General features: G+C 37.8%; 1 protein-coding gene across 12 annotated transcripts in view; it reads left to right on the forward strand.

Annotated features, from left to right (window-relative positions):
- TADA2A (transcriptional adaptor 2A) overlaps positions 1 to 26205 on the forward strand; it is an 88101-nt gene that overhangs the window by 21626 nt on the left and 40270 nt on the right. For all 12 annotated transcript variants that reach the window (XR_012481280.1, XR_012481281.1, XM_074262079.1 and 9 more), the window contains 6 exons: positions 3764 to 3870; positions 4829 to 4888; positions 11352 to 11443; positions 13470 to 13627; positions 15991 to 16079; positions 17773 to 17845. Coding sequence is in view for 10 of the 12 variants with exons in the window: in XM_074262079.1 (XP_074118180.1) it covers positions 3764 to 3870; positions 4829 to 4888; positions 11352 to 11443; positions 13470 to 13627; positions 15991 to 16079; positions 17773 to 17845 (579 nt within the window). In the remaining 2 variants the exon portion in view is untranslated. The remainder of the gene's footprint in view (positions 1 to 3763; positions 3871 to 4828; positions 4889 to 11351; positions 11444 to 13469; positions 13628 to 15990; positions 16080 to 17772; positions 17846 to 26205) is intronic.

Raw genomic sequence — 26205 nt, forward strand, 5'->3', positions numbered from 1 at the left:
AATAGGCCTCAAATGGGGTCTCATAAGTGAATGTGGGGGTTGCCAGTGGAAAAATTTAAGAAATTTGGTTCTTCATGAATTTTGTTAATATTTTGGTTCATTCTGTAAAGTATGTCTTTGGGAATTTGAATAATAAGGCACTGAATTTTCTAATTAAATTAGATATTTGTAAGGGCCCTTTAAATGGGTGGCACCACAGTGCATCGGGAGATTGAGGCCCAGAAGTAATTTCTTTGGATATTAGGACTGCCCTTGGGTGGGATCTTGGCCAGGATGAGATAGCATCGTAATGGGTGACTCTCTCGCTGATTGGCTGTGTGTGTGACCTCACAGGTCCTTTATAAGCCCACTGCAGGCAGCAGTCGTTCTCTTTAACCTGGTGCTCTTCACCCTGGCTCCCTACCCTGGGTGACCAAGCCAAGATGGGTAGCCAAAAGAGGTAAGGATTTTGGTAGTGAACACGTGGGTCTTCTGACCAGGTGTTCACTAGGGAACCAACAAGTCAGGGCATCAGTTAGGGCATTATGTGAGTAGGTATAATAAAGGCTTTTAAGATTACATGTGGCTGTTGCGTGCTACCGCTTATTAAGCTATAGATTCAAGAGATCGTGGCCAGAGACTTTTGAAGGCCTCAGAGGAGGCGAGCCGGGTAGAATTGACACTGCAAAGGACAGTGGTCAAAGGTATTCTGTTGGGCCTAGGACAGCCTAGTAATTGTAACTGCCAGGAGAGCATGTTACAGATATTATTGCCTTTTTTATTATATTGATGCAGCCTAACTATGAGCAATTAATCTCTAATTATTTAAGTCTATTTCTTTTTTTTTTAATTAATAATAGCTTTTTATTTTCAAAATACATGCAGAGATAGTTTTTAGCATTCACCCTTGCAGAACCTTATGTTCCAATTTTTTTTCCTTCCTTTTCCTAGTCCTCTCCCCTAGATGGCTAGTAATTCAATATACAATCCTATGTACAATTCTTCTACATGTATTTCCACATTTATCATGCTATACAAGAAAAAAACTGTTCAAAAAGGAAAAAATGAGAAAGAAAGCAAAAAAGTAAGCAAACAACAAAAAAGATGAAAATATACTATGTTGTGATCTGTTAAGATTACTAGATTACTAGGTGCTAACTCAGGTTATCTAAACAATTCTCTAGCTCAGAGTTCACACCGTTAGTTCACACCTTTAAAAGGCGTTTACACCTTTAGACTTCTAAAAAGGAGTTTTCATATTTAAAGGAGTTTACGCCTTTAAAAAGGACCAAGTTCATTGGTTGAAGGAGTTCCCACAAGCACATTCTCTTCGAGGATAAAAGAAGGCAACATTGAGTCTGAAGAGTCAGTCTAGACTGGGACATTGAGTTGAGATGGCAGTCTGGTTTGAGTCAAAGAGAAGAGGTCACGTGGATTCGCAAGTCCAGCAATCCCACATTTTTGGAGGGGAAGGGTCCAGAAGCCTCTTAAGAAACCTGCTCACAGAGGAAAAGATTATACAGAAAAGAAACCTCCTCCCAGAGAAGTATTACAATTGAGAGATGACAGGACTTTATAGTGATCCATATTCAGTCTCCATAGTCCTCTCTGTGGGTGTACATGGCTATCTCCATCACAAGTTATTAGAATTGGCCTAAGTCACCTCATTGTTGAGAAGAGCCATGTCCATCAGATTTGATCATCACATAATCTTCTTTGTTGCTGCGTACAGTCTTTTCCTGGTTCTAGTCACTTCACTTAGCATCAATTCATGTAAGTGTCTCCAGGCTTTTGTGAAATCATCCTGCTGATCATTTCTTATAGAACAATAATATTCCATAATATTCATGTATCATAACTTATTCAGCCATTCTCCAACTGATGGGCATCCACTCAGTTTCCAGTTTCTTGCCACTATAAAAAGATCTGCCACAAACATTTTTGCAAATGTGGGTCCTTTTCCCTTTTTTATGATCTCTTTGGGGTATAGACCCAATAGAAACACTGCTGGATCAAAGGGTATGTACAGTTTGATAGTCCTTTGGGCATAGTTCCAAATTCCTCTCCAGAATGGTTGGATCGACCAACAATGTATTGGTGTCTCACTTTTCCCACATCCCCTCTAATATTTGTCATTATCTTTTCCTGTGATCTTAGCCGATTTGAGAGCTGTGTAGTGTACTTCAGAGTTGTCTTATATTAGAGCATTTTTTCATATGACTAAAAATGGTTTTAATTTCTTCATCTGAAAATTGTCTGTTCATATCCTTTGATCATTTATCAGTTGAAAAATGGTTTGTATTCCTATAAATTTTAGTTAATTCTCCATATATTTTAGAAATAAGGCCTTTATCAGAACCCTTGAATATAACATTTTTCCCCCCAGTTTTCTGCTTCCCTTCTAATTTTGTCTGCATTGGTTTTGTTTGTACAAACCCTTTTTAATTTAATATAATCAAAATTATTCATTTTGTATTTCATAAAGTTTTCTGGTTCTTTGACCATAAATTTCTTCCTTCTTCACAGTTCTAAGAAGTAGATATTCCCTTGTTCTCCTAATTTGTTTGTAGATCACCTTTTATGTCTAAATCATAAACACATTTTGACCTTACCTTGGTATTCAGTGTGAGGTATTAGTGCCTAATTTCTGACATTATTTTCCAATTTCCCCAGCAATTTTTATCAAATAGTGAGTTCTTATCCCAGAAGCTGAAGTCTTTGAGTTTATCAAATACTAGACTACTGTGGTTATTGTTAAGTCCGTTTCTTTAAGTCATATTTTTTAATTTTGTAGTTAAACTCATTTAATTCCTATTTTTTGGTGTGTAGATAGGCAGATATTTAATACATTCTATAATTATTTTAATTGGAATTATTTCTTTTCCTTTCCCTTCATGATATTTCATATTCCTTTTCCTTTTCTCTTTTAAAAACCATAAAAGAGAGCAAACCCACATCCTGGATCTGTTCTTCTTTTTAAATTCTTTTTATGACTCGATTTTTAAGGGACACTCTTTTCTTCTCCTATTAGAGTATAAGCACTTAATCATCATTTAACACCTTTCAGGTTTTTTTTTTTTCCTCTGAAGTTGGGGTTAAGTGACTTGCCCAGAGTCACACAGCTAGGAAGTGTTAAGTGTCTGAGACCAGATTTGAACTCAGGTCCTCCTGAATTCAGGGCTGGTACTCTATCCACTGCGCCACCTAGCTGCCCCCCTTTCAGTTCTTCTTATATATTCACCTTTCTAGGTTTCTCTTGTCTCTTATGTTTGTTTTGTAAACATTCTATTCAGTATTGGGACTATTTGTCAGGAATGCTTGAATGTCTTCTAATAAAGTTCCATTTCTTTTCATGGGAAGAATTTTATAAACTAAAGCAAAGTGAAGAAGCTGAACCAGGAGAAAAATTTACACAATAATTAAAGCCATGTCTATAATTTAAAATTTAAAAATTAGGATCGATAGTTAAACTATAAACTCCTGAATGTTATATAATTAATGATAAACCTTGGTCATGAAGAAGATGAGAGAAAATATATCTTTCCTCTTCTTTTCAGAAGTAGGGATCTATGGACATGGAATCTTGCATATATTGCCAGATTCACTTGATGAATGGTTAGTTTTGTTGAACTAATTTTTCCTTTTTTTTTTTTTTTGTTATAATAGTTGGCTCTCTTTGGAAGGGAACCAGTGGAATATATTTAGAAAAGAAGATGATAGATGATGTAAAACAAAATTAAGACAAAAATAGCCATAATTAAAATTTTTTTTTCCTCTTTTCTAGATGATCCCTTTGATAAGCCTCCCTGCCGGGGATGTTCTTCCTATCTCATGGAGCCCTATATTAAATGTGCTGAATGTGGACCTCCTCCATTCCTCCTTTGCTTGCAGGTAACTCACAATGTAGCCCAGACATTTGCATCTCTTATTCTTTTTTTCTTCTAAGACATTTTATTTATGGTCTTTCCTTTTTTTTTTTTTTTTTTTTTTAATCACTGTCACTTTCTAGTGACTTTTCCTTCCCACCAGTAGCCTTCCTTTATAATAAAAAATAGCTGAGCAAACAAACAGTATCTAACATGTATATCTTCTCACCTGCAGTACCTTCAGCACCTCTCTACTCAGAGGCAGGAGACATCACAATCAGTCCTCTGAAGTCACATCTAGATACATCTAGGAAAGTTAAAGCACTGAGATAGCAAATATATGCCAAGCAAATATATGCTGCCCCTGATATAACCCAAGATAACTGCTTTCTCTCAACCTGATGGCAGTGAAAGCTGGATAGCAGACATGACGTTATCTGACTAGATTAGTCCAGGCAGCCAGAAGGAGTTGGACTGGTCCCTAGAAGTGCAGGCAGAAGCCTGATGTTAAGACCATTGAATTTGTCTTCCTATTGAGGGCCAATCAGTCAGTGGCTAAGGCAGCCAGTACCCTGTTTGATTGATTCAAACAAAAGGCTTCAAAAGCATTTTTGAATCACGAAAACTGGGAAGTAGTATGGCATAGCAGATAGAGAACTGATCTTTAAGCTAGAGAGACCTGCATTCGGTTTTTCCTCTAACACATTCCTGGATATGGGTCCCTCAGGGTTAATGCCTTAACATTTGGTACTCTACACAACTCTTAAAGATCCTAGGTTGCAAAGAAGGTATCTACCTGCAATTGTAGAGAGCATTTCCTTTGTTGAAAATTGATTGTTTCCAACAAATTCACAAGTTCAGGTCCCCAATTCCATACTGTTCCATACATATTACACAAATATGAAAAAAAAAAAAATTCTTTCTTGAACTTGTAAAGAAGCACTAGATAAACTTATAAGTCACTTATTTTTTCTGTTTTACAGTGCTTTACCCGAGGATTTGAGTATAAGAAGCATCAAAGCGATCACACTTATGAAATAATGGTAAGAACATAGATTTCTGAGAACAAGTTCTCAGAAATGTTAGAAGAAGGGGCCTTTAGGAACTCGCACATTTTGAAAATTAGGAAGCTGAGGCCCAAAGAAGGGTATGGCCCAAGATCACCCATTTAGTAGAGCCACTGAGACAGACGCCTAGGTCAGGAGACTGCTGATCCATTATTCTTTAGGCAAGTTACTTTTGTTTCTTGATACTCGGTTAACTTGTTTATCCTAACCACCTCACAAGGTTGTTGGGAGGATCAAAGGAAATAGTGCCAGCACATCATTTTCACAGTCACAGCAAAGGGCCCAAAAGACATCAACTCTCCTCAGCCTCAGTTCTATTGTAATCCATCTTTATTATTCCTACCATGTTTGTTTTTCTGGCATTTTTTTCCTCTGTATTTATCTTTTCTGATTTCAATAATAGTGGCCCAGTAAATTTTTAAAGAAGCTTCTTCATGTACTAAGATATCTTGGCTTAAAACTTTTACTTCACACGTCAATAATGGAGCCCTTCAAAGCCTCCAAGATCTTAGAATAGCTTCAGAGATCTTCAGATCTTAAAGAGCTCTATAAATCTATGAGATAAATTTAACATTTATTTATAAATTAGAAAGCATTTATTCTCTCCTACCTACTGCCCCTCCCCTTCAAAGCAAAGAAAAAGAAAAAAACAAAACCATCACAAATATGCATACTTAGGCAAAGTGGATTCCTTCATTGGCCAAGTCCAATAATGCATTTTGTTTTGTTTTGTTTTGTTTTTGCATTTTGAGCCTGTCACTTTTTCTCTCAGAAGTACTTCATCATTAGCCCTCTGGAATTGTTGTTTATCATTGATCAGAGTTTTTAAATTGTGAGAGTTGTTTATCTTTATAGTATTGTAATCATTCTATAAATTGTTCTTCTGATTCTGTTCCCTTGACTCTGCATCAGTTCCCATGTCCTTCCCATTTATTTCTAAAACTGTCGATTGTATAATTTCTTATGACACAATAACAGTCATATTTTTACACCATAATTTATTTAGCAATAGGTACCCCTTTAATTTATGGTTTGGGGCTACTGTGAAAAAAGCTATTATAAATTTTTGGTATATATGGGTGCTTTTTTTTTCTTTCTTTGATTTGGGATACATTCCAAGTACTATTATCATTGGATCAAAAGGCATTTATAATTTAATGACTTTAGGGGCATAATTCAAAATTGCTTTACAGAATTGCTTTTACAAATTACTCTCAATTCTGAATCATACCAATAAATTAGTGTTTTTACCTGAAGCTCCTCAACATTTGTCATTTCCTAAATGATTATTTTTGGGCGTATTATATGCAAATGAGCTTTGGAGATTTTTTTTTAAGGTACACAGATATCTGCTAATTACATCTGTCAGGTGATCTCATCAGTTCATGTATTTCTTCCACCTTGCAGATCACCCATTTATGCCAGGCCATCCAGTGCAGCTCCTATCCATGGCTTTCCAAAAGTCTCCCATAGGTGGTTCAGCCACTGTGCTCGAAGTTTTTCTCACTTTTCTTCAACATCTTGAGGGTATTAATAGAACCTTGTAGAAATCCCCATTATATCTCACTCTTGTCGTATAATTAATCCATATTCTCTTTCTACTATATTTAACTCTTTCATTCTTATTCTTTGGAATTTCTTGTTCACACCTACGTCACACCTTTCTGTGAACGTCTATAAATATCTTATCTTTAGTTCTTCAGAAGCAATGCTGTTCCAAGGTTTTACCATCATACCAGAAAAATACCAGATAAAATTTTGTATTGAAAAATTTTGGTTTTATGAGAAACTTGGTGTTGACAAAAGTGCTTTGTAGTTTCCCCAGCATTGTTCAACCTGTACTTCTCTCAAGTGCTTCTTTTCAACTTCTCAACTTCTTTTCAATTCTGGGAACAGCTCATCATCCATTTGTACTGTCCATGCTATTGGTCACATTCTATTGGATGTCCATTCAGATGTCCATGCATATTGAGATTTGGGTAATAGACTTTCTTCATCACTTGGTGTGTCCTATGTGAATGGGCAGACCTTTGCATGATTATACAGTTTTCCCAGGAAGCTCTGCATTGTATTGGGGCTTGCTACATTTTAGCCCAATGTCATCTGCAAATTGGAACAGTTGAAGTATCTCACATCCACAGGAAACCCCTCCTTCACCTGGTTTCTGTGTTAGATCTTTCTCATCACAGTGGAGAAGACTATTGGCATTCTCCCAATATATCTCCCTGGTTTTGGTTTTCCTTATGTTTATTGTAAGACCATTGAGCAGGATTACTTCTTATTTTTTTTTATTATTTTATATTATTTATTATTATAATATATTATTATTTTTTATTCTCATATTATTTTTATGTGTTCTAAAGAATCTCAAGGGATCGTGATATATCTATGGGAGGTACTTCATTTAAATACATTTGAAAGTAATTTACTTGGAACTATTTCATTCTACAAGTTTAAAAGCTTTTTTTTTTTTAAACTGGGGAAAAAGGGGTAACCACCAATCAATAAGCACAGTGGGATGTTACTAAACTTCGAAATAGCAAAGATATGCTCCATTGTTAAATTTTTGAAAGCCTCTTTGTTCTCTACACATACTCTCATCCATTCATTATATTGATGGGAGCTAGACACACAGGTTGATAATTGTTGATATTCTCTTGATAAACTTTTTTGTTGTCAGTAAGATCTGAAATTTTTTCCATTCTTTTGGTATCTTCCCTTTAGAATCAGTCCCCCAAAACTCTCACAGTTGTATCAACTCCAGCATCAATCTCCTCTAGATACTTGATCTAATTTGGCTGCCTTTCTGGTCTTCATTCTCTTGATCATTTCCATTTTCTCTTTAAATACTTTTGGGTTTGTGATGGCATATTCCAACTGTGGTGGTTCCACTGTCTTTGATGGAGAAAAACCAGTAGAAATTTTTGTTTACAATATGGTTTTGAAATCATGATTTTTTTTTTTTTTTTTTTTTTTTTTGTAATTTTAAGACAATTAAAAGAGAACTTTTCTATAGTCCAAGAGTTTTTAACCTAGGGTCTTTGTACTTGTTTTTTAAGTATTTTGATTGCTTCTCTCCCCCCCACCCCCAGGCTGGGGTTAAGTGACTTGCCCAGGGTCACACAGCTAGGAAGTGTTAAGTAGACCAGATTTAACTCTGGTCCTCCTGAATTCAAGGCTGGTGCTCTATCCACTGCGCCACCTAGCTGCCCCCTTTTGATTGCTTTTTCTATATAATTTGTTTTCTTTGTAACCCTGTTCTTTTATTTTATGCATTCAAAAACGTTATACTGAGAAGGTGTTAATAGGCTTTAGTTAATAGTCTCAGATTAGACTGCTCAAGAGATCCATGAGGAAAATAAGGTTAAATTGTACACAATAACAGCAAGATCATATGATGATCAGTTATGATAGACTTAGCTCTTCCCAGCAATACAGTGATCCAAGACAATTCCAATAGAGTTGGGATTGAAAATGCCATCTACATCTAGAGAAGGAACTACAGAAACTGAATGCAGATCGAATGATTGTGTATGTATAACTTATATAAGATTGATTGCTGGCTTGGGGGGAGGGGTAAGGGAGGAAGGGAGAAAAAAACTCAAGATCTTATAAAAGTGAATATTGAAAATTATTTTTATATGTGATTGGAAAAATAAAATACTATTAAAATAAAATAAGAAAAAAGAAATAAGGTTAAAAATCCCTCCCATAGAACTACTTTTGGTTCATTACTCCTTCTGTTTTCTGGGGTCTGGCTTTTACCATCCAACTTTGTCAGAGTTGCATAGATTCAGGAGAAACTAGATCATATTTTTCAAACTCACAAAAGATTGGCACTAGAATGTCAATTTATTAATTTATAATTAGGAATATAAAATGTGAAGGAGCAAAATATTCATTTCTAATACTTACAGACTGCTTTATCTTCCCAGTAGGAAAATCTACTTGAAGAACTGAATTAAGATTTAAAAAGTCATTTGATGGGTATACAGAATGAGATCAGAGGAGAGTAAAGGTCTGAAAGAGATGATTCACTCAAACTTGCTTGGCCTGATGAGTCACATTTCTCCACTATAAGGATGTATCTGTTAAAGTGGCCAGATTCTTTTGTCAGTTGGTTTGGGCCTCATCTCCCTTGGAAACCAAATTTCTCTGTAGGTTCAACTTTTTCCTTATTTAGTTTTTCCAATTATATCATCCATTTCTCTCTCTACTCCCTCTTCCCCACATACACAACCTTTTTATAGTATGGTAACACTTTGTTACCATATACGTGTGTGTGTGTTTTAAAAATCCTATTACTTTTGGGGTAGAGAAAGGATGACTAGGCATCATGGGGTCATAGGAGAGGCCTTTTGTAGGTAGATGTCAGTTGCTCCTTAAGATTTTATACATTTCTGGCCTTTCCATTCATATGGAGAACTTTCCCATTGGCTTTCTCATCTTTTTTCCAAATTTTATATTCTACCAGTAACAAAGATTATTGCTTTTCCAAATAAGAAATTTCAGATCACGTCAAAAAAATTGGAGAGAGAGGGGATCTAAATCATTTCTTAACTTCATATTAACAAGTTATTTGTGCTGTGGCAGGTGGAGCATGAATCAGAAATCCCATAGGCTATGCACCTTTTTGTAATTTGATTATTACATTCTTGAGTAGTTCCTTCCATAACTAACCAGATGTTCATTATTAACTTGTTTGCCTCATTTTGCATTTGGTGAGGAATGGTAGATTAATCTTTAAGTCCCTTGAGATGCAACATGATGTAGTGGAAAGAATAGGTTATATATCGAATCAGGTCTTAATCCCAGCTCAGATAGTTCCTTGTCATATGACATGAGGCAAGGAAAGAACCCTTGTTTTTCATCTACAAAATGAGAGTAATAATGCTTGTACTTCCTAATTCTCAAGGTGTTTTTAAGGAAACCACTTTGCAAACTTATAAAGTTTTCTACATCTATTTGATTATCTGTTGTCTTCAAAGGTTGACAGTGATAGAAACACTTTACATTGTTGTCAGGACTTTTAGTAGATGTATGACATGATGTATTTAAGTGTCCTATTCCTAGTCCTCAGGTTGGTAGTAGTTACTTTAAGGCTCCATGTGTGGGAACTATGTCATGTTTCTTTTGTTCTGATTAGTTCCTAACAGTGCTAAGTCCCTCATTAAAGATAGTGTAATGTCAGTAAACTCTTAATATTCATATGAAAAGGCATGTATAAGTTTAGACATGCAGAGGGTTTCTTGTGATAGTATTTTAATGTGTGTGGTTTTTTTTTTTTTGTTTTTTGTTTTTTTCCTGTTCCTTACCTGACAGTAGTGGCTGGCAACTTTCTTTTTTCTTTTTTTTTTTTTAACATTTTAAAATACTTTTATTGATAATAAATAAATCCCCTACATTTAACAAAATGCTTCTTCCTCCCTTCCTGAGAGCCATCCCTTCTAACAAGGAAAAAAAAATAAGAAAACAATTCAACAAAACTAGTCTCTACACTGACCAAGTGCGATTTAAGATGTTATGTGGAACACATGCCAATACTTGCTCACCTCTTCAAAGAAGGAACAGTTTTCTATTCTCTTCTTTAGGACCACGCATGATCGTTATTATTTTAAAGAGCTCAATTTCAATTTTATTGTTATTTTTTACATGTTGTAATCATTGTGCATATTATTTTCTTGGTTCCATTTCTTTCTTTCTTTCTTTTTTTTTTTTTTTTTTTTTTTGAGGCTGGGGTCACACCGCTAGGAAGTGTTAAATGTCTGAGACCAGATTTAAACTTGGGTCCTTCTGAATTCAGGGCTGGTGCTCTATCCACTGCTCTACCTAGCTGCCCTTCCCCCCCCCCATTTATTTCATTTTTTATGAGTTCATCTTAAGTCTTTTCAGGCATTTCTGTGGTCTTTATATTGTTGTTGGTGGTGGGTTTTTTTTAACAGCTGAGTTATATTTATGTTCATTGGTTTAGCCATTCCCTGATCAATTAGCATTTACTTTGTTTCCATTTCTTTCCTTCTATAAAATTGCTACTGTAAATATTTTGATGTATATGGGAATTTCCTTCAGATTGATGACTTCTTTGGAACATGTTTTCCAGGAATAGGATATTTAGGTCAAACAGGACATTTTAATCCCTTTTTTTGCATAAGGCCAGATTGAATTCTACAAGGTCCAGACCAATTCACAGCTCTTCTCCACACTCCTCCAGCACTGACTGTCCCCATCTTTGGTCAGATGATCATGCTTTCTTGAGAGGCTTTTATACTGAGGGAAGTGGAGGTAGGAGGCTGACAACTTAGGGGAATTCAGTTCAGGCATCTCTTGGCACCATTCTAATGCAAAGCATTCAACAAGACCAGAAATAATGGTCAGAGTTACCAGGACCCATTTCTACCAGTGTAGTTAATTGATTTTTGTAAAATCACTTTTCCTTCAGACCTCAGACTTTCCTGTTCTTGATCCCAGCTGGACTGCTCAAGAGGAAATGGCCCTTCTGGAGGCTGTAATGGACTGTGGCTTTGGAAACTGGTGAGAGTTTTACCACTGCCCTGCCCTGCATGGTATTTTCTTCATCATGTTGCAGTAGAGAAGTTGCCACCGGATAGACAGGGCCTTCAGAATGAGGAGTCCTGGAAGCAAGCTTCTGGCTGCTTGGAACTTTGCTCTGGCTTCCTTCCCTGAGGCAGTAGAGAAAGTGCTAGATTGGGAATCAGGAGAACCCGAATTCAAATCCTGCCTCAGATACATAGCAAGCTGCATGATCCTGAGAAATCATTTAATCTCTCTCACCCTCACTTTTTTCATCTGTAACATAGAGGTAAATAATAGCATCTTCCTAGGCATTTGACCCTGGCCAAATCATTTAACCTTTTTTTTTTTGCCTTAATCCCCTGGAGAAGGACATGGCCAATAACTCCAGTATCTACAAAGAAAATTCCATGGACAGTCTGAAGAGTCAGATTCAACTAAACAACAACTACCACCTCACAGGGTTGTTGTGAGGATGAAATGAAAGGACATGTGTACTTTGCAAACGTTAAAATTCTATATAAATGAGAGAGCTATTTTTGTTGTGATTGTTATTATTGTTACCATTACTACTATTCTAGTTTCCTTCTGTGCCTTGCTGATGGATGAACTCACAGAGTGAATTAGGATGCTTAAGGGGATCTATATAACATTTGTTTGATTACATTCTCACAAAAAGCATTGACTTTTCTTTTCTGAACATAAGGGGAGTTTCATTTTCTTAAACAGGTCATTTTTCTGTCTGTTTTTACAACTCCTCCTGTGCTTTACAAGGCTGAATCTCATTTAAGGGAGTCGGACTCTTGGGGTAGATCTTTCTCACTTTTTGGTGATTCAATTTCCACAAATTCCTTAGTGGAGTTAAAATTTTTTCACTACTCTCAGGCTGTGGTCCTGGGTTGTGTTGGACAGAACTGTCCAGCATGCAAGGTCTTTTTCTTGAGATAATAAGCTCAGACTTATTATCTGGTCTGCTGACTTCAATGCTTCTGTGTAAAGGCTGAAGGCTTCGCAATAGTTCCCAGATTCTTCTTTCTTCAAAAATTAATTTATTCTGCAACTTTTTTTAATCAAGTGCCCATTTGAGTAATGAGGATTTATTAAATACTAAGTATGCGCCAAACAAAGTTCTAGAACAGTGGTCTTCAAACTTTTAAAATAAGGGGCCAGTTCACTGTCCCTCAGACTGTGGGAGGGCCGGACTATAGTAAAAACAAAAACTCACACTCTGTCTCCGCCCCTCAGCCCATTTGCCATAACCCGGCGGGCCACATAAACGTCCTCACTGGGCCGCATCTGGCCCACGGGCCATAGTTTGAGAACCCCTAGATGATATTCTAGAAGATGCTGATGATATAAAGACAAAAATGGAAATATTATATCCTCAAAGAACTTACATTCTATTGAGTTGCTCTTGTGGTTCTAGTATTATTTGGAATGGTAAGAGTGAAAAGGTGGTGTCTGTTCTTGAGAATTTTATTGGCTGGCTTTGACTTGTCCTTCATATTTTTCTCCTCCTTCAAAGCAGGTTTGAGTTAATCCTTTCATCATCTTTTTCCCTATTCCCTACCCCAGTGCAGTCCCAAATGAAATGGGGTAAGGTTGGTGATATCCCTTTCATCCCAGTGCAGTCAGAAAAGGAAATCCAAGCAGCAGAGCTGTCCATCTTTGGGTAATGATTCTTTCCTTAGTGGCAAGTCACTGGGCCCAGATTTTTAGGGCTAGGGTTAGTAAGTAACATTATAAGTGGTAGTAAAGTGAGGACTTCTAGTCCTCTGCTTGTATTTCTCAACTGGCTAAATTACAAAGTTCAAGTTGGATTCAGATCAGATGTCTACCTGTCTCATTTATCTGCTGCGGCCTCTTATATGCTAGTTTGGGACAGCTGGTGTCAGATTCAGTCCTCTGATAGGTATGACTTTAAAAAAGGCAAGAGCAGACTGTGCTGCCTAAAGTTATCCACAATTGAAAGGCCCCTTACCACTTCACCCCCCAATATACAGTTTCCCCCCCCTCCTCCCTCTAGGCAGGATGTGGCCAATCAGATGTGCACCAAGACCAAGGAAGAATGTGAGAAACACTACATGAAACATTTCATCAACAATCCTCTTTTTGCTTCTACCCTGCTCAACCTCAAGCAAGCAGAGGAGGCGAAAACTGCCGATACAGCTATTCCATTCCAGTGTAAGTGTCTGCCTAGTGTTGCAAAGGACACTGGGCTTGTCCCACAGCCTGTTCTCTGGCAATCACGGATAATAATGGTTGGATGACTGACTGCTCCGGGACTTGGGAGAGCCTGATGAGAGAGAAAGGTGGAGTTGGCCAGGGCACTTGTTCAGAACCGATACCATGAGGTGGCAGGGAGGGGCCACATCTCTGTGGATAGAATGCTTGCTTGGGAGTCAGGGAGCCTAAGTCCTGTTTGCCCTTCCACGCCTACTTGTTGAACCCCATCAGGTATATCAATTATCTTCAGTGACTGCATCCGTAAGATGAGACCTGAAAAAAAGTGACCCACCTCACTGGGCCATCATGAGGACAAGGCTGTTGGCGTGTCCCCTGCAGAGTTTATTTTGAGAGGCACATTATGGACATGCACTGTGTTTGATTATTAATCATCCAATACTAATGCCATGTGGCAATGCATTGTCTTTGTCGGTACCAGTAAAGGTGGCTTTTCTTTATAATGTATTTTTAGTTTGTTGTGGCTTAGGGACTCCTGGGCCCCTTTATAAGCATAACTAAAAACATGATGAATTATGAATGGGCATTGCTTCTCAATGGCTTAAAGTACAAGAGTAACAAGATACCAGCGTATTTCTCTCCTCTGCCACACCCCCACTCCTAGCCTCAAAGTGCCTCAGCCACAGCTTTATAGCTGTTTGATTCAGAGCTTTATAATCAATGGAAAATGAAAAGGAAATTCAATAATATTCATCTGAGATCAGTAAATTGGGAATTGTTCTACAGAGTGAGGAACATGAGGAAGAAGAGTGAATATTTGGGTCTGGAGAATATTTTGGGTTGGAGAATATTATAAAAGTTTTCTTCCTCACATTTAGTGTTTAAATGAAAAATTCGTAGGGATTCTCCCTAAGGTTTCCTAAGTGGATTTGCTAAAGAATGTTTAAAATGTGTTGAATAAAAACATTACTGTGCTGAAGTAGTTGAAGTGAGGAGGAACATAAAGATTCTTTATTTTTTCATTTATTCTTGAGCATTTCTTGATCTTATCTGTTGTACATCCCTTCTTGGTGTTGTGTTACTATTTGTGTTGTTTTCTCATGCAACTCTTTTTTTTTTTTAATTTTCCCCAGTTACATGTAGAAACAATTTTTTTGATGGTTATAGATGTAGATTCATTTTTTTTTTTTTTTTTTTTTACATATTTCCTTATAAATCATGTTGGGAGAGAAAAATCAGAACAAAAAGGAAAAACTACCAGAGAAAAAATATAGAAGAAAAAAAAAGTGAACATAGCATGTGTTGATTTACGTTCAGTCTCCGTACTTTTCTCTCTGAGCTCATTGAGTGGAACATAGAAAGTCATAAACATTTTTAATCCAATGTTTATTGGGATTGTTTTAGATCATTGAACTACTGAGAAAAAGCAAGTCCATCATAGTTGATCACACAGTTTTGTTATTGCTGTGAACAGTGTTTTCCTGGTTCTGCTTGTTTCACTCAGCATTAGTTCATATAAGTCTTTCCAGGCCTTTCTAAAATCAGCCCGTTCCTCATTTTTTTATAGAACAGTAATATTCCATTACTTTCATATAGTGTAACTTATTCAGCCATTCCCCAATTGATGGGCATCTACTCATTTTCCAATTCTTTGCTACCACAAAAGGAGCTGCTGCAAACATTTTGCACATGTCCCCTCTTTTATGATTTCTTTGGAATACAGACCCAGTAATGGCACTGCTGGACCAAAGGTGTATGCACAGTTTTCTAACCCTTTAGGCATAGTTACAAATTCATACAACTGTTTTGTTAAGTGATTAAAATCCTAAATTCTGACTGGGTTCACATTCCCCTCTAACATATAATAACTTGCCCAGACCCCTGGGCAAGACAGTAACCTCTTAGTGTTTTTGCTAACTTTCTGAGAGTATACATTTTGGAGAAGGTGCAATTTGCATTGATGGAGTTTTCTTGTTCAAGAATTCCCTTTGCTAATGAAATTACAGGTCCAGTCCCAATTCCTATTATACAGTTAATAGTCATCAGTATTTTGATATACTTAGAAAAACTCAAAAAGAGGGTTGAATCTTGCCTTTTCAATGGGTAGAGGAAGAGATGGAAGGAGAGAGAATTTGGCACTGGTAGTAAAAATTTAAAAAAGGATTGTAGAAGTTGTAAATTTTTATGATGTGATTTTTAAACATCGTGTATTTTAACAAAGTAGTAACAAATTGTGCTTTTTGCATCCCCTTCTGAATAATTTCTTTTTGCTTTCTTTTGTGTGTGTGTGTGTGTGTGTGTGTGTGTGTGTGTGTGTGTGTGTGTGTGTGTGTGTGTTAATATGTAACTTCATACTCTTTCAGCTACTGATGATCCTCCAAGGCCTGCCTTTGATTCGCTGCTTTCTCGGGACATGGCAGGGTATATGCCAGCCCGGGCAGACTTCATTGAGGTAGGAAAACTTAACTTTTCTTTGGGCACAAAGACAGGATTTGCTTCAGTTGAGAACTCTGACTTCAAACCTGGTAGTTGGGCAGGCCTGAGAGTGGGCTGTCCTCAAGAAACTCAGGGGAATGCATTTTCACATGTATGTATTGGAAATTCCCATTGGGGAAGTGTAGGCTGGCCATCCTTTGACTTCCCTTTCTATTACACATGACAGCCTCACTTATGTTGTAGTAAAAGTAGTCATTACTGTCTTCACACTAATTCAGTTCAATAAACATTTCCTAAAGGCCTTTTCTCTATTAGGCAGGGGCAGAAGGATAAAGAGCTACAGAGCTGGATAGGAAGTCTTAGGCATAGAGTCCACTTCTGGTTATGTTATACTTAACTTTTCAGTGGCCTTGGCAATTCTCTGAGACAATAAATGACAAAGGATGTGCTGATCTGATTTGTATGAAGGAGTTTCTCCATTGAAAGTTCCCCACACTAATTAAATCATAGGCCTGATCCAAAAAAAATGTATATAAAACCATATTTGCTTATAAGAATGAATTTTGACATAATTTAAGAACCATGGAAGCAAAAGGGGTCCAGCAGCTCATGCTGTTGCCATTTTGCTAATTCATCTAAATTATAGTCTTGTATTACTTTACAGATGCATAATATCATCAATGTAATCACTCCTTCTAGCAGTACAGATTACGATCCTTTTCTCTGTAGAGGAAAATTTTTATGAATATCTGTGTTCAAAAAGATTTACCATCCAGTTACCAAATGACCAAATGCACTCACTTGAATGGTGATAGGGCTAGCCTGGTTGATTCCTGGATTATACACATACTCTTTGTCCCTTTCTTTCTTCTTCTCCCTCTCTTTTCTTCCTCTCCTTTCTCTCTGTTCTTTTCTATCTTTTTCTTTCTGTCTGTCTTTACTGTTTGTGTCTGTGTCTCTTTTTCTCTCTCTCTGTCTGTCTTTCTCTCTGCTTCTTGACTTGTATTTGAAGTTTTTCCAACATGATGGGATCTGCCAGAATGAAAATACTCCTTTGAGACCTCAGGGTCCTCTTTAAGCTGTGACATCTCTAAGCACGACATTTAATAATCTTGCAGATTCCCTCTTAAACTTTATTGACCTGCCATTAAATGGTCCTGACCTTAGGACTTCCTATTACATCTGTGGTGTCTGATCATACTTTAACTGCCCTTACCACTCATTCATTTAGCTTGTGAACCAACCCATCAACACAACTAGCATTGCCTTTTATGTACATTGCCAACACATAGTATAACAGAGGAGCACAGCTTTCAGGGAACAAATTAAAGCTGACATTGTTACCTTGGCATTTAGCACCCTGGGGGTTTGCTGCAGGGTGTGGGCTTCAATTTTATTTTTGAAACTAAACTGCTTATGTTTGGCTTCTCTTGATTATTTCCTTTGGAATTCTCAGGAGTACTTGCTTTTATGTTACCATTGCTAAGTGTTTTTTTTCTTTTTTTTTCTGGGTAACACCCGTATCCCATCCCCAGATTCCCTTTACTTTACTATTAATTACTTAAAAAAGGCTATTCTAGCTTCTTGCTATGTAGTATGCTTGTAATAGGTGCTCTACTTAATACTATCTCCTTTGGGATCCTGTCCAAACTTAAATAATTAACTCAAGTGGATGGGGTTGGGCTGGGGCTTTGTGTCTGTTTTCACAGGAGTTTGACAATTATGCAGAATGGGACTTGAGAGATATTGATTTTGTCGAAGATGACTCAGACATTTTACATGGTGAGTTTGGGAAGCTTTTGGTCAAAATCCTCTGATTATAGATGTAGGAACAAAAGGCATCTTAAAGAGCATCTGATCTGATCCCTACATTTTACAGATGAGGACCTAGACTGTGTCTCTCTTGCTACTTGATCTAAATTATAACTTTACTTTACTTTAGGGATCCGTAATTCCATCAGTGTGAGTACTCCCTCCACCTACACCAGTTGCAATCTTTTCCTCCTTAGTAGAACATCTTTATGAGTATCTGTGATCAAAAAGATTCACCATCTAATCATCAAATGGCCACCTGGATGGTGAAGGGGCTAGCTCTCTAAAATGAGTTGCCTAAAGTCATGCAGGTAGGAAGCCAGAGAGGTAGGATTCAAATCCAGATGCTCCCATTTTATATTCTTGGCCAAAGGCTGAGTAAGGCCTTGAGGAAGGTGGAGTGAATCATCCTGTGGACAGGGTTTGAAACCTCCTGTATCACTAGTTGTATGGTCTTCCTCTTGGCTGAGAGGAGCCTTTAGGGAACAACAAATACTGTTGAATTTTCCATACCCTTTTGCTTACATCTCTAGAGTTTTTGCCCCAATTTCCTATAATTTGTTTCTGCCTTTTTCTGATTACTTAAACTGTGAATCCCAAAGGGCCCTAAAGAATGGGAGATACTGTCCCTTTTCTTTTCCTGACCATCCATGATGAATTGCATATTCAAAAAAACTGCAAGCATCATTGTGCTCTTCCTCAACAATCCAAAGTCCAACAGGATACGGCTAATAAATAACAAGGACAAATTCCATTCAGTTTCTTCACTTTTTGTCAGTGTTCTTTTACCCATTTCCTTTTTTTTTTTTTTTTTTTTTTTTTTTTTGCTGCAGCAATTGGAGTTAAGTGACTTGCCCAGGGTCACACAGCTAGACTACCCATTTCCTTTTAAGCCATTCCTTAAGTGGGAAGAAGCAGCCAGGTGGGACACTGGATTTGTTGTCATCATTCCCAACCCCAACTTTTTGTGACTTTGGGCAGGTCATTTAAGCATTCTAATCCTTGATTATCCTATCTTAGAAGGAATTCAATTCAGCAGACTTTTAGGTTATACCCAAGATGCTCTGCTAGATGTTGGGGACACATAGGTCCCTGCTCTGTAGACACTTACATCCTCTTGGAGGAGAAAACATCACCCAATTCATCAATCAACAGGCATTTGTTAAGAGGTTCACAGTGTGCTGGCATTGTTAAGTTGTAGAGGACCAGGGATAAAACAATTCTTGAGAGCTTCCATTTTATTAGGAAGGAGGGGAAGATTCCCACATAAACCCAGATGAAAAATTACAAAATACACATGAGGTAAATAAATATCCCTTTGAGCTAGATGACCAGCTCTAATCTGAAGATCTTTCTTGAATCCTAAATCACTTTTTCATTTTAAACTAAAGCCTATTCTGTCACTGAGAGGATGTCTTGATTCTGCTCATTCTAGGGGGGCACCCTAGGAATTTGATAGAGTCTATCTGTGACCAAGAGAGCCTCCATGAAAATTTTAACTTAAAAAAAATTTTCTCAACATATTACCTTAGAGGTTTTCTTGGCAATTTCTTTCCCTCCTCTTCCCTCCCACACGACTTTGCAGAAAGACGAAGTGAGTCAGTTTCAACTAAAAGAGGAAAGCTTAACAGCCAGTCATTTTGGGGCTTGTCACCTTCCTTGTATTTGTTCTATCTTATCCATCAGTATCTTTTCCTTTTCAGTCTCAGTGATTCATGACATTGCTCTTTCTCACCTCCTCTGGGGTTCCTTCTTCCAAAATCCCTCTTCCAAATCAACTTTAGTTAGAACCTCATGTACTGCCTGGCTTATAGCCCTTTTTGCTGGGATACCATGTTACAAGAGGGCAGCCTTGTAGAAAACGTCTTCTGCAAGATGCTCTTTAGAAACCTGAACCCCTGGAAGGCACAAGTCTGACTTTATGATGTGAGGTGGGGTGGGTGGAGCACTAGACCCAGGAGCTCTGGAGTCCACTTCTTCCTTACTAATTGTGTCACTAAAGACACATAATCTCTCTGTGCTTCTATATGGTGGGGCTTATGATACCCTTTATAAGGGAATTTATAGAATTATTGTGTGGAAAATTGCAGACTTTAAAACATGATGTGAATGGGAGTTAATGAGAGTGGGGCTTGCTGCTGTGTTTGGATCATAGATTTAGAGCTGGAAAGGACCTGAGAGGCCTTCATATTCAACCTCATTTTACAGGAACAGCCTGAGGCATGTAGAGATTAAGTGACTTGCCCAGGATTACACAGCTAGTCAGCATCTGGAATAAAACTTGAACCCCATGTCTTCCTGACTTTGCAACTAGTGGCTGCTCCTGAATGAGCCTTTCTTTCACAAGGCAGCCACAGTGACAGTGGACTGTGTTTGGTTTTTCATTTGATTTACCATTCTGAGAATCCATAGGATTTACTGTTAGCCTCTTCTGGACATGAGATTGTCAGAACTGCAATTAACAGGTTAAAATGAGTAAGGTTAAAAGAAACCTAATTGATTCCCAATCCATCTTCCAGTGGAAGGTTCCTGCCTTCTCTTACTCACTACTTTTCAGCATGCAGCACAGTGATGGACACATTGAAGGACTAGGATAGGAGCTGGACCTAGGGTTTCATTAGTATAGGGAACTCCTTCTACCAATGCATAGCAGATCTTTTGGGGGGAGCAGAGAGACAATTGGGGTTGCCTTGTCCAGGGTCACACAGCCAGGGAGTGTCTGAGGCAGGACCTGAGCCTGTGCCTTCTGGACTCCTCAGTTAGTTCCATGTCTCTTTTCTATACCCTTCATGGTGGTCTCTAAGTGACTTGGCAGACTCAGGCTCTTCAGCTGTGGCACTTCTGAAGGATGCTTGGACTATAAAGAAGTTGAGAGGCAGCAGGACATAGTGTCTGTTTTAGGGGGTCAGTGGGCTGGGAAATGACTCCTCCCCTGGCACAGCATGAGGAGAGCTCCTCTGTGCAGTTTCATTCCTCCCAACACATAACAGGAATACAAGACAAAAAGGACAAGAGAAGCTGAGGGAGGTTTCCAAAGATAGGTGAAGGATAATGGGAAGCGAGAGCTACCATGGCCCTGTGACTGCAGTGGAAATAGAGACACTATGGCCTTGCCCCAGTCTTGCCTCTGACTCATTAAATGATCTTAGGTGAGCCACTGGAACCTCCCTTTCGTCCCTTTGCTGCTAATAAAGAAAGGTGACATTGATTAGTCAGCGTGTGTGCTTTGGATAAAAAGATGGTACATAACCTAAAGTGGCTTTATTACCTTTGCTTTACCCCATTATGCAATTTTAGTTAGTGTTAAATGCATCCCTTTTAAATTTTCCCACGCATCAGTACTTAAAAGGAGTAACTTGGTGGCCTGTGGAAGAATAGCTGATGCCTCCAAACCAAGCTACCCCTTGTGGTACCCCAACAAAGACTTTGATTCATGGAGTTTTTACTCATGGAGTTTATTGTAGACAGTCTCTTGGAAAGAATGATGGCCTGTGTGAGGAAGAACTATTAAAGTAACTCTGTGATCGTGAGAAAGAATCTTTATCTCTCTGATCCTCAGTTTCCTCATCTGTAAAAATGTAGTGCTAGTAATACCTATCTCACAGGATTGTGATGAACTGATAAGATGACATATACAGAGGTCTTTGCAAAGATTAAGAAGCAATATCTAAATGCCACATACTATTATTTAATAAAAACAAACTGTATGTTCCATTGTGGAGGTCTGGTTCACAATGGAGGGACAATTAATTGCATCTTAGCCTCTTTAGGAAGATCTTTAAGAAAGGACTAATGAGGGAATGTGTGATGGAATGGAAAGGGTGCTGCCTCTGGAGTGGAGTGGGACTTGGTTCAAATCCCAATTACTGCTTCTGTGACCTTGGGCTTAATTTCCATGGGGCTCACTCAGTTTCTTCCTCTATAAAATGAGAAGGTAGGAATCCAAGATGGCCTCTCTAGACACTTCTAACTCAATTAGATCTATGATCTTTTGATTCTGGAAATGGAGCAATAAGACCCATCTGCAAACAGTTTAACAGTGGTCCTCAAACTTTTTAAATAGGGGGCCAGTTCACTGTCCCTCAGACTGTGGGAGGGCCGGACAAAATCTCACACTGTCTCAGCCCCTCAGCCCATTTGCCATAATACAGCGGACTGCATCTGGCCTGCGGGCTGTAGTTTGAGAACCCCTGGTTTAGAGAATGAGGGAAAGAAGATTGTAGGACTTACTATGGTCCCATCTTTTACCAAGAGGGAAGCCCTTATTGCTTTATGAAGATATAACACAGGAGATCTTTAGCTTTCCTTCCTATGATTCCATGTTCTTTAAGATTCTTTCTTTAAGATTACTATGCTCTTTAAGATTAACTTCTTATCCATGATAAGCCTTTTCCTGTGTTAGTACCCTTTCATGAAACTTTTGCATTTGTGAGTTCCCAAGTACTGGATGTAGCATCTTCCATTGCCACTACCAGTTCCTCAAAGTGTAGGCAAGAATGATTTTTTCAATAGAATTCCAAAGGATTCTTCCAATATTGGGTTACCTTTCTCCTATTTGAGAAACAGACATTTAGCAAGATTGTTTCCCCAAGACATAGACCTCAAGTTTTCTTCTGTCCGCTATGATCAGTGTCTCTAATCTTTGTTACTATATTCAGTCATTTTGGTCATGTTCTACTTTTCAAGACTTCATTTTGGGTTTTGTTTTTTTTTTTTTTGTTTTTTTTTAGCAAAGATACTAGAGTAGTTCTCCATTTCCTTCTTCAGCCCATTTTACAGGTGAACTAAGGCAAACAGGAATAGGTAATTTGCCCAGGATCACACAGCTAGGAAGTGTCTGAGGCCATATTTGAACTCAGAAAGATAAGTCTTTCTTATGGTTTGTCCATTGTACCGCCTATCTGTCCATTCCTTCTTCCTGTGTGTTAGCACTAAGAGATCCAGCCTGGGCCTCTATAGTCCATTCATCCATTCATCTGTTGACAATACTTCACCCTTGTTGATAATTTGTTGGTTTTGTGTCTAAAGCATTATAGGCATATTATACATTTCTTGGATTTTTGTGGCTTTTCCAAAGAAATCTCTCACATTAGTTGCCTCATATAACCTTACAACATTCCTGTGATGTAGGATTAGGTATTTAAAAAACCATTTCATAGAAGGGGAGAGAGACACACACACTCACCCACACCCACTCACACTAGCGATTTGCCTAAGGTCCTATTGTGAGGGAATGAGCCAAGACCGGAGCTTTTATTCATTTAATCATACCATTGGTTCACATCATATTAATGGCATGCATCTTGAGAAGGGAGGTCACGGAGGAAAAGACTAAAGAAGCTTTTCCCCCTTCTTCCAGGGAATACCTGACCCACAGGTTTCTACTGCTGTGATTGCAACAGAGATTATAATTGGTCTGGCTACTCTGGGGCCATCAAGTCAGTTCCTCTCCTTCCCCAACACCCCACCTCCCTCAGGCAAGTAATAAGTGCCTGCTGTCAGAAACATAGAAGCATGTTGTCTGCTATTTTGAACAGTCTCAGAAATATAATGTAGTGGGCAGGAATGCCTCTGACTTCTGCCCACCTCTTAAAATATTTTCAGGCCAGTGATTTAAAAACCTTCACCATTGGTCACCCATGTGATCAGAGACTGCTCTTTCTCCAAAGTGGGGATTTCAGCTGTCTTGCATCAGTGTGTATTGCTTGTTAAGTGATGGTATTTGGTTTTTTTCAGCAGTCTGTCTGGCTTTTTTGCTCTTTCTCCCTCTCTCCTAGCTGTTTTAAGGAAAAACCTTGAAGCAGTCATTCTTATACTTGACTTTGTCTCTCTTCTCTTTGCTATTCTGCTTGCATTACTGTGGTAGTCTCTGAGTTATTTAAGATCTTGTAATCAGTCGCATCCCTCTGAATGTAATTTATAAAGAAAAGAGTTGGCTTTGAATATGAATTTTACTCTGAGTGGATTTCAGTTTTTCCCCTCTTCCCATTTATTTCTGGCCTGTGCATTCTCTTTCTTCTCTTTTATTTTTTTTTCCTTCCCTAAAGCCAGTTGTACAAGTTTCAACTTTACTGAGATGATCAAATAACAGGGCCGATTATCACCAGTATTTATAGAATTTTTCTAATACAATCTCTTTATGTTTTTTCATGAAGTCCTTCCCACACAGATCCCAGAAAATAATATGGTAGGTTAGTGTCTTGGAAGTTAAAAGAATAAAGAAAAGAATTTGTCAGATGGCTGAACTCGTTACCCTTATTCTTCTTTCTGTCTTAAGCTGTGAGCTTCCCTAAGTGTGCCCAACCTAATGGGAAATACAGTAAAACATCATTAAAAATGCCTTGATTTTATTAAATCTGACTTTATTTCAACCACATGTTCCCATGTGTATAATGAGAATATGTATGTATATATGTATGGAGTGAAGAGATCATGTATGTGGTAGAATGTCACAAGTATCTGAATTAGGATCAGGAAGACCTAAGTTTGAATTCTCTCTCTGATCCTAATTCTGTGATTTTGGCCAAGTCACTTAATATCTCTTAGCCTTAGTTTCCCCATCTGTGAAACAGGGGTTATTCTATCTGAATGAAGAAATAATTTATTAAGTACTTAGCTCTGTGCAAAACATTATACTAAGCACTGGAAATACAAATAAAAACCACAGGCAAAATACAAATGTGAGCTCTTACCCTCACATTCTAATTGGGGAGACAGCACCCAAAGAAAGCTTCAGTTTCGAGTCAGATAGAAAAGTCACATGGTTCTTAGCATGTGTCTGTTGTGAGATTCAAATGAGATCATTTTATATAAAGCACTTTGCAAACTTAATCTACTACTCAAAGTACTAGATAAATGAGTTATTATTATTATTATTAATCATTTATGTCAGCATAACATTGAAAGTGATGATAGGAACATTATTCTTATATTTCAACACCATTATTTTATGGGAGTTCTCATATAAATTTTTAGATAGAAGGATCGTATTTAATATGTCTTCTAAAATATCCTTAAGCCATGAAATTTAGAAAGAAAAGTAAGACTAATACTTTGTCAAGCTTTCATGATGTCTGGGGGAAGGGCAAGTCTTGGGACCACTTTGGAAGAAGAGAGTCACCATTTGTCACAGCAGCACAAGAAACCATGTGCCTGCCCAGGGAGAGAGGAACTCAGGCCAATGGGTCACCCAGGACAAAAGCCTGAAGGAAAGCAGCCTGCCAGTAAGAAAAAAATGAGCCATCAATGAAATCTTTGAATTTTTTTTGTTAATTCAGGTATAATGGTCATTATAGTTCACCTTGAGAATTACAAAATGTTCTCCATAATCAATTCCTTTGAAATGGTTAATGCAACAACACAGTCAGGTGAGAAAATTGATTTTTTTTAAATTAATTTTTATAATTATAACATTTTCTTTGACAGTACATATGCATAGGTAAATTTTTTTTTTTTTTTTTACAACATTATCCCTTGTACTCCCTTCTGTTCCGAGTTTTTCCCCTCCTTCCTCCACCCCCACCCCGAGATGGCAGACATTCCCATACATATTAAATATCTTATAGTGTATCCTAGGTACAATATATATGTGCAGAACCGAATTTTGTTGTTGTTGTTGCAAAGGAAGAATTGGATTCGCAAGGTAAAAATAATCTGGGAAGAGAAACAAAACAAAACAAAACAAAAACCAATGCTCACAGTTTACACTCATTTCCCAGTGATCCTTTTCTGGATGTAGCTGATTCTGTCCATCATTGATCAATTGGAATTGGATTAGCTCTTCTCTATGTTGAAGATATCCACTTCCATCAGAATACATCCTTATACAGTATCATTGTTGAAGTGTATAATGATCCCCTAGTTCTACTCGTTTCACTCAGCATCAGTTGATGTAAGTCTCTCCAAGCCTCTCTGTATTCCTCCTGTTGGTCATTTCTTACAGAACAATAATATTCCATAACATTCATATACCATAATTTACCCAACCATTCTCCAATTGATGGACATCCATTCATTTTCTAGTTTCTAGCCACTATGAAAAGGGCTGCCACAAACATTTTGGCACATACAGGACCCTTTCCCTTCTTTAGTAGTTCCTTGGGGTATAAGCCCAGTAGTAGTATGGCTGGGTCAAAGGGTATGCACATTTTGATAACTTTTTGGGCATAATTCCAAATTGCTCTCCAGAATGGTTGGATTCTTTCACAACTCCACCAACAATGCATCAGTGTCCCAGTTTTCCTACAGCCCCTCCAACATTCATCGTTCTTTGTTCCTGTCATCTTAGCCAATCTGACAGGTGTGTAATGATATCTTAATTTGCATTTCTC

Source organism: Sminthopsis crassicaudata, chromosome 4, assembly GCF_048593235.1.
Source record: "Sminthopsis crassicaudata isolate SCR6 chromosome 4, ASM4859323v1, whole genome shotgun sequence".
Lineage (NCBI taxonomy): Eukaryota > Metazoa > Chordata > Mammalia > Dasyuromorphia > Dasyuridae > Sminthopsis > Sminthopsis crassicaudata.